The sequence below is a fragment of the Spermophilus citellus genome (assembly GCF_964194105.1).
Source record: "Spermophilus citellus genome assembly, chromosome: 4".
NCBI lineage: Eukaryota > Metazoa > Chordata > Mammalia > Rodentia > Sciuridae > Spermophilus > Spermophilus citellus.
The window spans coordinates 177,540,901-177,559,564 of NC_138185.1; the positions used below are offsets into that span (position 1 = coordinate 177,540,901).

Sequence of the window (18,664 nt, forward strand, 5' to 3'; positions counted from 1 at the left end):
TTTTTTTTTTTTTTTTTTGGTGTCAGGGATTGAACCCAAGGGTGCTTAATCTCTGAGCCACATCCCCAGTCCTTTATTTTTATTTAGAGACAGGCTTCATCAAATTGATGAGGGTGGCTATGAACTTTCGATCCTCTTGCCTGAGTCTCCTGAGCTGCTGGGATTATAGGTGTGGTTCCACCATGCCTGGAAAATGCCAATCAAATAATTAATAAATTGGTACATATTCACTTAGAAAATATTATACACCAAGGAAAATAAACAAATTAGAAGAATATGCAATAATATGAATGAGTCTCAAAAAGATAATCTCATATCAAAGAAGTTAGACAGAAAAGAAAATATACCATACAATACCATTGATATGTTCAAAAAACAGACCCAAGCTATTTACAGTGTTAGAAGTGAAAATAATGGTTATCTTTGGGCAGGGTAATATTTGGAAGGAAGTAGTTAATTGACAAAAGATGACTTCTACAGAACTCATAATGTATTGTTTTTCATTTTGGGTGCTGGTTACAAAAATATGTCCACTTTATAAATAATTTACTGACTTGTATTTTTACATTTCCTTATATGACTATTAAGTAATGTATTATTTTACTTTATGAATAAGATTGAAAAGAATCTCTAAATTAGTCATATTATACTATAAAACAAGATAATATGCAGCAAAGAATATCAAAATCTCCTCTTTAAAAGCATGCAAGGCACTGGGTTCAATCCTCAGCACCACATAAAATAAGTAAATAAATAAAGGTATCGTGTCCATCCACAACTAAAACAAAAATTTTTTTAAAAAGGTTCATACACAAAAGTATTCATTTTAGAGCTGTGCTAGCCAATAAAGTAGCTACTAGTCATTTAACACAGCAGTTTTTAAATTTTAATTTTCATTAATTAACATTAATTAGTGCAGATTGCACTAGGAACATTTTAAGTGCTCATTAGCCACAAGTGTCTAGTGACTACTGTATTGGATGACACAGATAACCTTCCATCTGGCTGGAAATGTAGTTTGGTGGTAAAGCACTAGCCAAGCATGTACCAGGCCCTGGGTTCTCCAGCAACACACACACAAAAGAAAACTTTCTATCATTGTCAAAAGTTCTAATAGATAGCTTTTATAGAAAAATAAGTATATTAATATTATACTCATTTTATTGTACTAACTCATTATTCACTTACATAACCATACCTTATTTTTAAAAATATTTTTCTTTTACTCTCTAACCCAATATCTTGACATAAAAATGTTCAGTGGGAATTCATATATTTATATATGTGTGTGTGTGTATATATATATATACACACACACACATATACGTATACATATAAATTATAATTGGACACAATACCTTCATTTTATTCATTTTTTACATGTTACTAAGGATTGAACCCAACGCCTCACACATGCTAGGCGAGTGCTCTACCGCTGAGCCACAACCCCAGCTCCACTGGGAATTCTTATAAAAATAAAAGTATAACACATAGATCCTGACATTTTATTTAGGACTTAAAACACAGTTAATATTTAAATCCTTCCACATGGGAAAGCTAATAACTCATCGTGTGCTATGTGTGTGTGTGTGTGTGTGTGTGTGTGTGTGTGTGTGTGTATGTTTTCCACATGTGATCCAACCCAGGGTTTTTTTTATTCTAGGTAAACACTCTACCACTGAGCTATACTCCCAACTCTTTTTACTTTTTATTTTGTGACAGGTTTCACTAAGTTGCCAGAAATGGCCTTGAACTTATGATCCTCCTGACTTACCCTTCCAAGTAGCCAGGATTACAGGCATGTGCCACTATCCCAACCCCATTGTATCTTTCTATATAAAACAATGACAATAATTTTCAAACTAACTTCTAACAACCAGAGCTGTAGTTAGAAAATAGTCATCTAGAAGATAGTGACATTACCTACTTAATAAATGACAGTACCTCAATTTTATTTTAAAAATCAAAGACAAATGAGCCAACACATACAAATTGAAATTTTGGTGGTGGGGGGGGGCAGTTACCAGGGATTAAACGCAAGGGCACTCAACCACTGAGCCACAGCCCCAGTCCTCTTTTATTTGGATACAGGTCTCACAGAGTTGCTTAGTACCTTGCTGTTGCTGAGGCTGGCTTTAAACTCATGATCCTCCTGCCTCAGGCTCCCAAAGCAGCTGAGAACTGCACCCAGACAAACTGAAAATTTTTATGAAAATCATTCTTTTGTTTGGTACCGGGGATTGAACCCAGGGGTGCTTGACCACTGAGCCACATTCCCAGCCCTTTTTAAATATTTTATTTAAAGACAGAGCCTTGCTAAGTTGCTGAGGCTGGCTTTCAACCTGCAATTCTCCTGCCTCAGCATCCTGAGCAGCTGGGATTACAGGATCCACCTGAAAATCATTCTTATGAAGTTAACCTTAGCAAAGAAAACATACAAACAATTTAAACTATTTTCTCACCAGTCCACTTTAATCTTATATAATACTCTCTCTAAATATGAAAATACATGTTTTTCTTATGGACTGAAGCACTGATCAAGTCACCCTAGTAAATTTTTATTCTAGTTTAGTATTTATAATGGACTGGTTATTTCCAGTCATAAGTGTTAAAATTTTAATTGAGTACTAGACGTTATGTGAATAATACTGACTTATTCATATTATTTACTAAAAATATTTTTCTGCTAAAACTGTAAATAACATTTCAAATTAAATTCATTATACAAAAAATAAACTGAAAAGTGATGTGAGTACTAGTTAGTTACCTAGGCACTCCACTTATAAAAAGTAATCAAGTCATATGCCTAAGAATACTTGTGCTTTCCTATGGCATATTATATCCAATAAGTTGTTTTTTTTTTTTTCTTTTTAATTTTAAAATACAGATTCAGAGAAAGCTGCAATAACATGTTCTGGATATCCTTTATCCAGTTTCTTCCAATTTTTGTATCCTTCATAAATATAGGGCAATATAAGAGGAAACTAACCTTGGTACTATGCATGTATATATTTTATGCCATTAGTCACATGTAAATTTGTGAAATTACCATCACATTTGAACTGCAGAACTATTTGTCTACATGTATGTTAATGTCTATTCATGTGTTTGTATATTTTCTAAATGGTACTGACTGAAAACAGGCACTTACAAAATAAGGTGAATGGCATAACTGCACAGAAGTGACAGAAGAATTTGAATACCTATGTTTATGAACATATTATATATTTTTTTAAATCTAAAAGATATATAACTAAATACTGAGAACATGATGAGATAAGGAGAATTTTTCACTTTTCTAATTATACATCTCTGCATTGTTTAGATTTTCTAAAATAATGCATTACTTTTTTTGGTATCAGGGATTAAACCCAGGGGCACTTAACCACTAAGCCACATCCCTAGCCCCTTTTTAAATTTTGAAGTAGGGTCTCACTAAGTTGTTGAGGCTGGCCACAAACTTGCAATCCTCCTTCCTCAGCCTCTTGAGTTGCTGAGATTATAGGGATGTATCACTATGTGTGGCTAGAATGTATTGCATTTTTATAAGCAACAAAAACAATAAAGACCTTCCATTTGGGGGGCAAAGCAGCTTTCTGTAACGTAAACAATAATCTCCTATTATTCTGTTTAGAAATTTTTTTTTTCCTAAAATATATCATGTTTTTTCCTAAAACAGAAAACACACAGTCCTCTCTTTATTCCTACTGGCTCCACCACATACTAGCTGCCTTTTAAACATAATAATAACCTTTGTTTTTACATACCTGGTGGAGGGATCATCATCCTACGATCCTGTTCCCATGGAGGTGACAAGGACCCAGTGTCAGAAGGTGCTCTATGAGGATCAGTTAACCTATCATAGCTTGATTCTCCCCTTTCATTGCTAATCTGATGGTCCAGAGGATTCTCTGGGCCTCTTGAGCCTAATTAAAGGAAAAAAGCATACAAATCTGTTTTATCTTAAAAATGGCATAAGACTTATCAACAAATAAAATTAAGATACTCTAAAAGGTGAATACAGATTCTAATTAAGTTTCTATAAGATACATTTATTTGTTTATTTAATATTTATTTTTTAGTTTTCGGCGGACACAACATCTTTGTTTTTTTTGTATGTGGTGCTAAGGACCGAACCCGGGACGCACGCATGCCAGGCGATCGCGCTACCACTTGAGCCATATCCCCAGCCCCAGGATACATTTAAACTATAATTCTATCCTATCCTCATTTCTAAGACAAGATAAAAATAAATCTTTGCCATATGGATAAACAAACATTTTCCTATAAAATTCATTTTTAATTGTAATCATCATCATTGTTTTATCCTTAACAATCAGTTTTTAAATCACAAATACTGAGTTTCAAATAAGGACATAGAAAATAAATTTCTATACTAGACATAATAAGATGATTATAAATAAGAAATCTTAATAGTGAAAATGAGCAAGATTCTTTCCAGTCATCTTAGTGGCAATATACTTATTTCAATAATTTTGCCACTACTCAAAGTATTTTTTGGAATAACTCATTTGGAAATGTACAGTACTCAGATTAATTTAAGAGCCACGCAAAAAAACGGAATCACAATTTGTAGTAGTATGACTTTCTACTTTTGCCTAAAAACAATTTTAATGAGCCTGATTACAACCTTTACAACCACCAGATAAATACAGCCACAAATGGCTTTTAAGTAATTTCTAAATATCAAATTCCCAGTCACAAAAAAGAGAACTCACAATCTCTGAAGGAAATTCTAAAACAAATTACAGCATTTATGGAATAAATTCTTTAATAACAAGATAGTATTCACTTAGATAAGAAAATCCAGCACATTGATACTTTTATAAAGGGAGAAATAATTTTAGAGTTCCCGTTCCATGGTCACAGGAAGAACAGTACCTTAATTAAAATCCCACACTCAATTAAGAAGAAAAAGACATCCAATAAAAAAATTAATATCTTGTTTATCTGTCATTGAGGGAGCAAGTAGGTCTTCTCAAAATATATTTTCCAGAACATAAAAGCTTATTATGTTCAAGAAACAGCTTTTAAACGTCTGTTTTAAATAGAAATCTAACTAAAATACTTCTCCCATTTCAGTGACTTCCTTGAGAGGTCAAAATTAATTTGACCTCTTCTTAGTAACTTGTAAAAGAAATCAGTAGAAAAATCATTTTTTAACAAATAATGATCTTTTTTTAAAAAAACTTCTATCTATTCTCTTTTATAGGCTCAGATCAACAGACTTTGTCAGGAGGGCAAATATCATTTTTCTTATGGTTCTATTAAATTCCCCAAATCTGTCCTCCTATTTTGTTCATTCTTCTAATTAGTTCATTAGAAGTCTAGAAAAGCCGAAAGTGTTTTCAAGAGTCAGATATCCTGAGTTCATCATCTAGATCAAAGCACAAAAATTTAAAAGAGATATTCAACAACAAATTCCATTACTATGTGTAATTACAATGCACTAATAAAGAATATTATGGGGAAATAAAAAGAAATTCAAAGACTTTCTCCTTATTGCTTACTACCAGACCACAACTGATCACTAGGTAAAAATTACAAATCTGAAAATGTCAGAAGTTAAAAGTTTTTCTTTTATTATTATTAAAACCAAAAGCTATATATAATTTACTACAAAAAGAAATTATTTTCCTATATTCAATCTTATTTAAACATACATCTCATCCAAACTTTCAAATGTGAAAATATAATAAAAGGGAGGATGCTCTCTTTCCTTCCTTGGTGACTCACAGAAACTTTCAGTCCAAAGCATTCTTATAAAACCTGCTGATAACTTACCAAGAACTTCTGTAGTTTTTTAAACAAAAAGTAATAAAACACCTTTGCAAACAATGTAAACACACTGTATCTTGAAAGCAATTAAATAGGAGAAGTAAAAACAGAAGAGGAAAAAAAATTAAAGGTAAATTTTATTCTCATTTGTTATATGAAACTGACTACAAGCAATCCATTTTGACTTATATAATTTCTACTTCCAGTAATTCACATTTTCAATTTAACCAATTATACCCTATTTCTAGGGTACTGTTTTTCAGACTTCTAGCTGCTACCCATTTGTGGTATGTGAAGTTAATCAGCATTTTTTTTTTAATGAAATAGAATGAAACTGAATAGAAAATATCACAAATCATCAAAACTGTAATGGTAAGTATAATTTCATATAACTGGTTTGTGTGTAGTTTGACATGATAGAAAATGTATTTCTTAATATAAGTCAAATTTTTTTTTAAATGGGGTAAGGGAACACTGACTTAGGATAATAAGCCCCAAGCTTATAGCACACCTATGAGTTTCAAAATTATATCCCTTCTTGGAGTGCTCAATGCAAAGCCCCCTGGGGTTCTTTGTATACTTCCTTTTCCCTAGGAATTTCCAGCTCAACACAAGCAAAGGCTCTTTCCAAGGTGAACCCAAACCGTAAACCCAATCTGCAAGGGTCTGGGAGGTAGAAAGGAGCAGCTCTAAGTGGAGCAAAGAGAAGATATAAGTACGAATGCCAAAGAGAGACTATCTCACAATCAAAAAGGAGAAAGTGATTTTCCTCATATTCTTTGAAAGCAATTCCTAAGAAAGAGTTCCAAAAATATTTAGAATAATGGCAGCTTCAACAGGGAAGTATACAGAGTTCCTGAGACTGTTTAGATGAGTAATATCAATTTGAATGTATGAACTTTGATACAGAGGATTTAGTCTGGTGTTTTTAAATGTAGTCTCATTATATCATGTTCCTACCTCAGATTCAGACTGTTAAAATCACTCAAAATCACTCAGAGAAAAGGTCGGAACATTTCACTAGTGAAAAATGCCATCAGCTCTCATAAAACAAAGATGTAGGACTAAACACCTAAGACTTTCAATTTTAAAATAAATAAGGCTCAATATTTTTGAATTTGGGCAAAAATCAAGGAAAAACTTTAAAGCAACTTGACAAAGTGGAGAAAATATGGTGAGAGAGCAAAAAAGGAATCTCCAGGCATACAAGTTTTCAAAGGCAGTAGGGCCTTTGAAACACCAGGGTGACACTGATGATGTAAATGCAGAAATACCAATTGTTACACTTAGGCTTAAGGTAACCACAGAAATTCTCAAGAACAAGTAAGGGGTGGGGGGTGGGGGGCAACAAAGTAGACCACCTGGGTTGGTCTCAACAAATAATTTAGGTCTATATAAGGTTTCCTTCAAAACTCTGCCTAAAAGAGCACGACTGAATTCTTCACTTTGAGGGGGAAAAAAAAGGGTTCTTCCAATTCCTGGTTTTCTACAATAAAAAGATAATGGTAATAAAGTTAAAAAAAAAAAAAACTTAAAAATCCTACATTCAATAATGTTTCACCAAAATATAATTTTATGCTAGGTTATTCTGTTATTATATTTTATGCAATCTTTAAAAAGTTTTATATTATGTAGTATAACATACAGTTAAAATATGATTGCAAAAATGTGTGCATAATGTCATTGATCAAAATGTAATCTCGTACAGGTTAAGTATCCTTTATTGAAAATAGTCAAGACCAAATGTTTCTGGTTTTGAAGTTCTTTAAAATTTAGAGTACCTCCAGGAACTTTATTGATTGCACACTTAAAAATCTAAAAGCAGAAATGATCCAAAATCCAAAAATTTTTGAGCACCATGCCTAAAACGTTCTGGATTTCAGAGCATTTTGGATTTTACAACCTCTGCAACCTTATTTCTAAAGAAAATATATTAAAAATTAGATGTTGTAGAGATCTTCCCCCCAAAAAAGCAACCCTCAGTAAGTGCAAGGAATGCTCGTATTTTTCAAATGTGTATTTCACAGATCATTTTAAAAGTAAGTTGAGATGAAAAAATAAAGGAAGGAAGAAATATAGAGTAATAAAAATGTTTAAACAAGATACCTCTTCCTCCTCCACCTGGAAGCAAAGGTGAGAGTCTGAGTGGACCCTCCAACAAAGTTGGAGGAGAGAGAAAAGCTCTCGTTTCGGATGAAGGTCGACCCAATGGTGAGGCACCATATGGGGAATGCTCTGGAATAATTAAAACAACATATTTAAATTCATAGCTTCAGTTAGCTACACTATAAAGTTAGATTGCCATATCAACCACTACCATCAGGTTCTCTTATTGCAAACTTAAGTTTAATCCAATGCCTTTGGTTTTGCTAAAATTAAATATGAAGGACTGTTGGTTTTAGGACTGAATTAAATATGAAGTCTGTTGGTTTTATTTTGTTTTTGCAGTGCTGGGATGAAACCTGGGGCCTTATGTGTGCTAAATAGGAGATCTACCACTAAGCTACATCCCCAGCCCTGAATTCTCATATTTTTACAGACATTTCAGTCAATAAAAATATCATCCTATAAGTGATTAATACACTTAAATAATCATACAGTTTAAGCAAAGGATACTGGTGATATTTTGGAATTATAGGAGGATTTGGGAGACATTAAGTTTTTTGGTTTGGTTTAATTTTTCATTTAGCAATAATCTTGCTTGGATAAACCTCATTGGGTACAATACCAACACTGTGCAAAGCAGTTTTGTTTTGGTATTATTGCAATATGTTTCCAGATAATTCAGCTGCAGCTGAGGGTTACAACACGGTAGCATTCACGTTAAATTAGGGCCACATAGGCTATGTTGGGTCATAAAATGTTGAATAAAGCTCAGATTCTGAAATGTAGAAAACGTATAAAACACTCTGAAGCATCAGAAATTATTTCTGATTCTGACCAGTAAAAAAATCAGGTTATGTACAGTATTCATCAAATAGGTCACTTTCTACAATCCATGTAACCAACAGCACTAACATTTTGTAAACAACCACTCTCAAGTAATGGCCATGCTTCCAGAGGTCAAAAATCAACATCAAAAAATAAACAAATATCACCAAAATAACATTTTTTTAAAAGCAGGGTAAATTCTATAAGGTGCAGCTATTATAATACTCAAACCAGTCACAACAACAACAAAAAAAAAAAAATCAAAGCATTATTTACCCTCCCTGAGACTACTACACTGGATTTAGACAAAAATTCCTTCTATAAAGTTCCCCCACAACTGTTACTACTTTAAATTTGTAATAGTCTGATATTTTTAAAATGTAGAAATAGACTTTCACTTTAATTAAAGATGACTCTCAAAAGTGATTTTTTATAATGTCCCAAAGATTATTAAAATGAGATTCTATCTATAAAGATTGGTTTATTTTCACTGTAACAGGAGCTTAATCAAACTAAAATTATTTTGAAAAATTTAAACAATTTGAAATAGTTTGTTATCATTGAGGATGCTAATTCAATGATGAATGAATGTACAGAAATAGTAAATACATCTTACAAAGAATTGGGGATAATTAAATTAATCAAAACTAAGATTAAGTTTTCCCCACTTTTTAATTTAATACTTTTAAATAATTAAAAAACAAACATTTTTATTCTCATTTTTATAATTCAAGAAAATTTCTAAGTACAGTTAACATGTAAACAGTCACTATGTTATTCTACTGAAGTACTTCTAATTCATTCATTCGCCCAAAAAATAGTTAGTGAGTACCTTATTAATACCAAGCTCTTGGCTTTTCAAAGAATTCACAGTACTAAAAATATGCTATCTTACAAAATTCTACTAAGAAAGGGACGTAGAAATAATTTTCATTACTACTAGCAAAACAAAACCCAGAAGTGTGGAGTTAAGAGAACATAGAATAGAATCTGGCTCTAAAATCTAAAATATTTATAAATAATAGTAGTAATTTATGCTATTACAAACTATATATGCAATATATATGTAATCTATATATATTATGTATTTTAAATGAGGGGTTAAAAAAAAGGACTACCTCTGCCAAATGCTGTATTTGGAACATCAAGTGCATAAGGATCTTTTTCTAAAAGTTCAAATTTAAACTCTGTTTCAGTTAATCTGTAAATAAAGAACAAACATCTCTAAGTTAAGATGGCCAAGAGAAGCACCCACATTTCAAAAAAATGCCACTAACAAATAAAGCTACTCTTACATCTCCATATCTGTATAGAGGAATAGGTCCTCAAAAATTATTCTGACCAAAACACCTTTCTCTCTCTCTCTCAATACTTATTTTAGGGTAACCAGTTTCTTGTTGCTTAAGGATAGTGATGCTTTGTTAATGTTTGGAATTGTTCCATTTTTTCCTCAAAACTAAACTTCAATGAGTAGTGCATACAGAATCCAAATTTTTCAAATGGAAAACCCCCAAGGTCAATAAGTTCATCATTTTAACTAATATAACTGAGGGTAGGAGTTTAAATGATTTGACTTTAAATTAAGAAAATGCAGGATTAAAACCCAGCATTACTGGCTCTTCGTTATGTATGCTTTCCATGGTAATGTAACTCATGATTTCAATATAACATAAAACTAGAAATCCCATTAACCCTACTAACTCTTTTATCCTTCAACTTTTTATCTTAAAAATCTAATATTTTAAAGAAATCTTATTTCTAGTTTTTAACCATCAGACCTGAAATAAAATATTTAATTCTTTGGCTTTAATTTCTGAGAGTTGAAAATATGAGTAAGAAGACTGAAACTAATATTCAACAGTGTCAATAGTATACTCTGGCAAGAAATTAGAACACTCTGAGAAGACTGATACCAGCCTCAGAGAAAAGCATTTACTCTTCCCTCTGCTACATACTTTTATTCTCCCCTTCATTTTATTATTATACAATAATGTCACCTAATACAATGAAACCAGGAGACGAGAGAGACAACAAACACTAATTCTCTCTACTTAACCATAAAGAAATGCTGATACTATCAACATTACAATGTCAGAGATTCACCTTTTTCTTTTCTTCCCTTTTTAACCTCACTCCACATATTCTGGTTTACCAAAAAAAAAAAAAAAAAAAAAAAATTTTAAGTTACACTTAGAATCTATAAACAGTTTTCCCCAAGTGCTGCTTCAATGACCTTACTAAAACAAGCATTTCAAACAATAACAAACAAACAAGCAAACAAGCAAACAAAAACTAGTTACACCTAATAAAACTAATAGATATTCCATAATAGGATATGCTGAATCCATTGCAAGTTTTCTTATTTTTCCTTTAAAAAGTATTAATTAATAAAATAACTAACAACAAAAGTAATAACTAATTTTAAGTTTTTAAAGTGTTCCCACCAAAATACTTACTTTTGTCTGTTGTGAGCATTTTCTTTCTTTAAATCATTAAGGTTTCTTTCAGCTGTCCGAGCTGCCAACTAAAAGAAGTTAATACATATTAAAAATACATTAATACAAACTTCATGAAAGAATAGCATAAGTATCACAATAATGGCATAGAAATATCTCAATCTCTTAAACAAGTATCCATTTCAATAAACTCAAGGTAAAACATTTTAAATTTAGGGAATTATTTAAAAAGGGAATGTGTTTCATGTAAGCAGAAGACATGAGCCTAAGGCAGGAGTTTAATTGTGTACTTGCTAATAAGTGTAACTACCTATATGTGAAATCATGGATTAGCATTATTTGGTGATGTAAATATCCAAATTACAGGGTAAGAATCATATAAAAACACAAAAGCTTAGGGCAAAGGCAATGGAGACACAGGGTCACTAGGCATGGCAGCATTGTCTATCGAATAAGACAAGCATCTCTGAGGAAAAAAAAATTACTGTGATTCAGTGAACTACAAAGATCTAAAATAGTTTCACAGCATGACAGTTCAGGTCTTTTTTTTAAATGGCTGAATATAATCAATGCACATTGCACATCTCTTAAGCATTGTACAGATGGCATTCTTCTAAGTCTTTTACATTTGTTTAATGATTTTTAACTTACTAAGAGGTTAAAAATCAAATATATAAATAACAAAGTTTATGATAAATATCAAGAACATGCAGTGTTCTCAAATAGATGTGGACAAAGGCTAAACATGTATAGTATACTGCATGTTTCCCCATCATTCTGTGGACTCTGAAAATTATTTTTTTGTTTTAATTAGTTACACATGACAGTACAATGACCTTGACATATCATACATTTGAATCAGATGGGATATAATTTCTCATTTTCCTGAGTATACAGGTTGTAGAATCACATTCGTCATGCAGTCACATATACACACACAGTAATAATAATGTCTGTTTCATTCTACTACCCTTCCTATCTCCCCATTCCCTCCCCCTCCCCTCCCATCACTTCTCTCTACCTAATCTAGGGTAACGCTATCTTTTTTTCTCACATCTTTTTTTTAATTTTTTTTTTTATTATTAGTTGTTCAAAACATTATAAAGCTCTTGACATATCATATTTTATACATTTGATTCAAGCGGATTATGAACTCCCATTTTTACCCTGTATACATATTGCAGATTCACACCAGTTACACATCCACTTTTTTACATACTGCTATACTAGTGTATGTTGTATTCTGCTGCCTTTCCTATCCTCTACTATCCCCCCTCCTCTCCCATCTTCTCTCTCTACCCCATCTAGCCAATCCCTAAACAACAAATGCCAAATGTCATCTTTGATATAAGGAGAGCAACTAAGAACAGAGCAGGAAGGAAGAGCATGAGAAGAAGATCACCATTAAACAGGGACCAGAGGGGGGAGGGAAAGGGAGAGAGAAGGGAAATTGCATAGTAAAGGAAGGAGACCCTCAATGTTATACAAAATTACATATAAGAGGAAGTGACTCTGAAAATTAGATTAAACAATTTCGGAACACTGAACTGACGGTTGGACTGATCATACAAAGGTAGAGAAATTAACAGTCTATAACAATAATTATTTATAGGTAAAGGGAACAATGCTGTCAAATTTTCTTTCACTTAAAATTGTGAACTACACATTAGAACTCTAACTGGCCAAAGAATAAATTCTGTAAATTTTTTAAAAAGCATAGCCTAAATATATTTTATCACTATCAAAAAGATTCCACATGTAATTTTTTCCAATTAAGTAATTATATAATCAAATTTGTACTAACAATATTACACCAATGGCAATTTTAGTAAAAGTATACCAATTAAGTTAACTATTAACAATGAAGAACCAAAATTACTTATAAATGTTTTTAAGACAATATGACATACCATTAAAAAAATATTTACCATTAAAAAAATATATTTTTTTTTGGCAATATTGGGAATTAAACCCAGAGGTACACTCTTATCACTAAGCCACATCCTCAGCTTTATTTATTTATTTTAGAGACAGGGTCTTGCTAAATTATCTATTTTTCATAATATATCTTTATGTAGATAGCTTATTTCCTAAGAGTTTTTGTGTCTTGTACTTAAAAACTAATATATTAAGAGCGGGACATGGGTGGCACATGCTTATAATCCAAATAACTTGGAGACTAAGGCAGAAGGATAGAAAGTTTGAGGTTGACCTGGGCAACTTAGTGAGACACTTTCTTAAAATAAAAAATAAAAATGGCTGAGAATGTAGAGCAATGGCAGAGTGCTCTTGGACTCAAACTCCAGTAGTGGAGGTGGGATGGGGGTGGGGAGGAGATGGCAAATGATTACAGACTTTTGAAAAGCTTATAGCTTTAAAGATTAGGTAAAAGTGTTTCATGAATGATCAGACATTGATTTAAAATGCTATATTCAAATACTGAATACTTATAATATACAAAGCATTCTATTAGGTACAGCTATCTTAGAAAAAGAAACAATCCCTGACTTATGGAGTTTAACTCTTATGGTATAAACAAATATAAATGACTACAGCAAATAATAACAAGATACCTGACACAGGACATACAAAAATAAAGAACTACCTGAGATCAAAGGAAAAACAGATTAAATCAAACAGGATGAAGCAAAGAAATGCTTAGTGAAGAAAGTAATATCTGAAATGATAATCATAAAAAGTAGAAAAAAACTAAAGGTTCATCAAATGAGAAAGGTTTTATAAATTATGAAACATTCATAAAAATATATCAATGACATTAAGAAAGCAATTTATAAATAGTAAGATATAATAGGGTTTCTTAATTTCTTCTTTCTTTTTTTAATTCATGCTTTTATGTTTAAATGCATTAAAAGAACAGATAAATGAAAGCAATATTAATTATTACTTCCTTGTACCTCTCCATATGGTCTGAACTTTTAACATAATTTTACAAATGGTGAAATTCATAGAAAATGATTTTTTTAAATACTATATTTTCACTTAATTTAAATGAGTAGTATATCATCTGAAAGGAATTTGACAAAAGAGCCTTAGGGAAATTTAAAACTTACCCAATTATCATGTGCTTTTTTCTCATGGGAAATAATCTGAAAAAGAAAATCATTAAAATATTGACAACTTTTTTCTTAAATAAAAACCATTCAGATCTTCCACTATGATTTAGTGCACAACTCAAAATACCTCAGCATCTCAGAAAAGTAAGCAAGCAACATTTTTAAAACAAATTTTTATGTAAACATGACCTAATCTAGCATACTTTTTAAAATTTATTTGTATTGATGTATTATGATTATACATAACAGTGGACTTCATTATGCCATATTTATACATGCACATAACATAATTTGCTCAATCTCCTTCCCCAGTACCTTCCATTTTCCTCCCCTTCTCTCTCCCCCATCTAATTGCTCTATTCCACTGATCTTCCTTCTATGGTTATCATTATTATTATTATTAATTAGTGCATTATCATTATATACATATATGATATATTTATATGTATACACAGGATTCATTGTGGAATATATCATACTTTTAAAATGAAAACCAAATAGCAAATATCTCTTTATGTAATAATTAACTATAAAAGTTTCCAGTTAACAGACAACTAATCTGTCTGAATTTGAGAGCCCAAAGCTGATAGATGCTTATTTATGCAACATTCCCAAAGAAGCAGAAAACTTTAAATAATATTTTTTATCTTAAAATCTTTAGCTCCCTGGAAATGTTCCACAGCTACACACAATACCTCAAGGGAGGTATGCAATTGGCCAAGTAATTATATTCCTGTATCAATTCAAACAAATCAGAATGATTTTAATTATATAAACACAAACACATGCACAGAGACACATATAGGCACACATTATTACATACATACATACATACATACCTGCCCCTGATAAGAATGAATGGTTCTCTCCAATTCTTCCTCAAGATCTTTGGCTCTCTTTCTACAAGAAACAAATAATTATTTTACTACAGTATTAATGTAGAAGAAATGAGAGCACAAACTCTCTACTAAAAAATATTAAAACACCCAGACTGCTCTATTTTGTGTAAAACACTTCCAGAACTCCACATTAAGAAATAATCACCTTTAAGAGATTCTAAAGTATATTTTTTCCTGATATAATTTTAACCTTAATTAAGCTTTAAGTGTACTACTCTTTGGGTTTATCCAAAGCAAAAGTCATACAAAGATTTATACAGGTTATTGGTTGTTTTATTTTCAAGAACCATGATCCTGGGAGATTGATTCAGATGTCTGTAATCTTAATAGAACTCTAGGAAATTAACCACCTTTGCACAGTAGAATGCTACTTCTGTCTTTATAAGACTAATAAGGAAATTCCTTCTTTGGGTAAAACCCAAGCCTACTCCTCTTAAGGGACAATAAAATATCACAACTATTTGGGATAGTTAATACCTTTCCTCTTTTTTCCTCTATGTTTTCTATTATTTCCTTGGATCAGTGAGGACTGAACCAAGTTAACAACTAGATGTTTAGTCTTACACACACTTATTCAATACACTAATTGTGTTTGTTTCTTTTTGAGCATGCTTGCTGAATTCATTAATATTGTATATATTGTTCCCCACTTGAACCAAAGAAAATCTTAAAACTAATGTCTATCCATAAATTTCTTCAAATAACAGAAAACAGGATTTGCCCATATTCAAATGTGAGATTTTAAAATCACACACCCTGAAAAGAAAACATTTTTCCTTCCTTTTATATTTTTTGTATAAATAAATAATAGCAATAAATCTGAATAAAAAGTAATAAAGTAAAATTTTATCATTTATTTTTGGTTGCTTTGGTATTTTTTTCTAATACTGAATTTTTAGATACCCTCCCCACCTCAAAGAGTATTTTAATACCTATAGGTCTCCAGTTCTTCAGCTGCATGGCTGATCTTTTCATCCACTTTGGAAAGCTTCTCCTCTTTCTCTAACCGGTTATTTTCCTCTACTGTTAATTTCCTTAAAACAAAATGTTTTATTTCTTTTAATACATGTCATATAATAATCAATTACAATTACATATTTTTTATTATATCAAAACTAGTGCTTCCCATAAAGCAATTTCCACAATACCATTACAGTATAAATATTTCTTGGGTGAAATTAAATCATATAAACTGAAAACTGTATTGTGTCTTATACTGTAGTACTAACAATAGTCTCAGGAGTTTCTACATTAATTTATTATAAACGTAAATTACCCAAGATAAATATTAAAAACTTTTTTAACCATTGTGACTATGTGTCAGTTATTCTGCCTTCATGAATAATATATACACATTTGTTAGATAAAGAGGCACCAACTAATAAACTGTGTTTTAGTAACTTCCTAATATGGTGGTTAAATTACATAGTAGGTTTCTAGACAAAGTTGATAACAGTAATGATAATAAATAATATTAGTAGTAATACTAGTTCTACTTAGTACTCTTAGTTCTTTAATACTGATATAATAGATAACTTATTAAGCCATTAGTATGAACTAGAAACTTCTTAGGTCTTTGTTAATTACTACCCTTCAGCTCTACAAGAAGGGTATTATCGTTATTTCTATTTTACATAAATGAAAATGAAGCACAGAAAAACTAAATAGAATCATGTCTTACTTAACAGTAGGGATACATCCTGAGAAATGCCTCATTAGGCAATTTATCACTATGTTTACATCAGAATATACTTGTATAAACTAGGAACTCTAAGATATCAGAAAGTGACAAAAATCTTATGAGAAGCTAGGATTGTGGCTCAGTGGTAGAGCACTTGCCTCACATGTGTGAGGCACTGGGTTCAATTCTCAGCACCACATATAAATAAATGAATAAAATAAAGGTCCATCAACAACTAAAAAAATATTTTTTTAAAAAAATCTTATGAGACCACTTACCATACATATAGTTCAACCACAACATGTCATTATATGGCATGTCACTTTAATAGGGCTCAAAGCTCCCAAGCAGTAACACTTTATAATACATTATCCATATTGTTTTATATACTATCATTAATAACATCAGTCTCTCAAGAAATATTTATTGAGCCAGGTACAGTGGTACATGCCTCAAATCCCAGCAACTCAGGAGACTGAGGCAGGAGGATCACAAGTTCAAGGCCAGTGTGAGCAATTTAGCAAGGTCCTAAGCAACTTAGTGAGACCCTGTCTCAAAATAAAAAATTAAAAAAGGCTAGGATGTAGCTCAATGGTAAGATACCCCCTGGGCTCGATCCATGGCACCAAAAAAAAGAAAGTAATATGTATTGAATCCTATAGGAAAACACATATGGAATCCTCTGTGGGTATCTTCTTCTCCTTTATGAACTTCTAGAAATACTACAGAGCACAAGTAAATGTTTTATATTCTACACTCTAAATATCTATTGCTTAGAAAGCACTCCCCTAAGCCACTAGGCAAATGACACTGCCATTTACTTAAAAAAAAAAAAAGGAACACTTGGACAGGAACAATTTACATAAGAGAAAGGTATATTTTACATATATCAGAGGAAATGGTCATTCTTTTATTATGTGTGTGGTGCTGGGGATTGAACCCAGATCCTTGTGAATGCAAGGCAAGCACTCTTCCAACTGAACTATATCCCCAGCCCTTGCATATATCAGAGAGGCAATCAAGAGCATTCAATCAGATTCCCTGGCCTGGCTGCCAGTATTAGAAATTTTAAGGCAATAATGTGTTGACTATTTACTGTAAGTTACCAGAGGACTTTGTGAACTAGCTTGGAAGTTCCAACATCATTTATATTTTCCTCCTTGAAGAAAAAATGCTTCAAGATCAAATAATTTTCTTTAAAACGAACTTATGAAATATAATCCAGTCATAAAATGAGAAATTTCAATGATTATAGATCTTAAATATATTACATAATACTTTTAAAGCTATTATACTTGTTATCAAATAATTTTTATTACCTGTGGAGTTTCATTTCATTTTCTTGATATAGTTCAGTCATTACTTTAAGTTTCTGCTGAAGCTTCTGATTCTCACTTTCAAACTGTGTATATTCTGACTGCAAAGATGCTTGCTCAGTCTGAAGATTTTTAATATGTTCTAAAGAAATTTTTGAAAAGTTGTAATTAAAGGAGTACAGATTTTGAGTTATACAAAAACATTTCAGAAAAATAAAATTATTAAAAATAATAAACTCAATCTTAAACTCTCTTCAACAACAAAATCTGTAAGGTATTCTGTATACCTGAATTCTTTTTACTACTTCAATTAAAAAGCCAAATACATTGTTTTCAATTTTTTTAATTATTATTATTTATAAGATTCCCAAAACATTCAACATTCTAATTCCAGCAATCAATTTTCAACCTGGAAGCTAAAAGCCAGTGAATTTGTAGGAAGACTGTAAAGGTGAGTGTTTTAAAGGCAGATAATTTAGTTTAACATTCTCTACTTTCACATGATAAA

The 18,664-nt window shown here is 31.4% G+C and overlaps 1 protein-coding gene across 3 annotated transcripts in view; it reads right to left on the minus strand.

Moving 5' to 3' along the window:
* The window catches only part of MIA2 (MIA SH3 domain ER export factor 2), a gene marked incomplete at its 5' end in the record, with an annotated part of 115,047 nt that overhangs the window by 30,994 nt on the left and 65,389 nt on the right, over window positions 1-18,664 (minus strand). For all 3 annotated transcript variants that reach the window (XM_081291704.1, XM_081291705.1, XM_081291706.1), the window contains 8 exons: window positions 3,768-3,926; window positions 7,906-8,034; window positions 9,849-9,931; window positions 11,187-11,254; window positions 14,258-14,293; window positions 15,100-15,160; window positions 16,092-16,193; window positions 18,160-18,298. In XM_081291704.1, coding sequence (XP_081147830.1) covers window positions 3,768-3,926; window positions 7,906-8,034; window positions 9,849-9,931; window positions 11,187-11,254; window positions 14,258-14,293; window positions 15,100-15,160; window positions 16,092-16,193; window positions 18,160-18,298 — 777 coding nt within the window. The remainder of the gene's footprint in view (window positions 1-3,767; window positions 3,927-7,905; window positions 8,035-9,848; window positions 9,932-11,186; window positions 11,255-14,257; window positions 14,294-15,099; window positions 15,161-16,091; window positions 16,194-18,159; window positions 18,299-18,664) is intronic.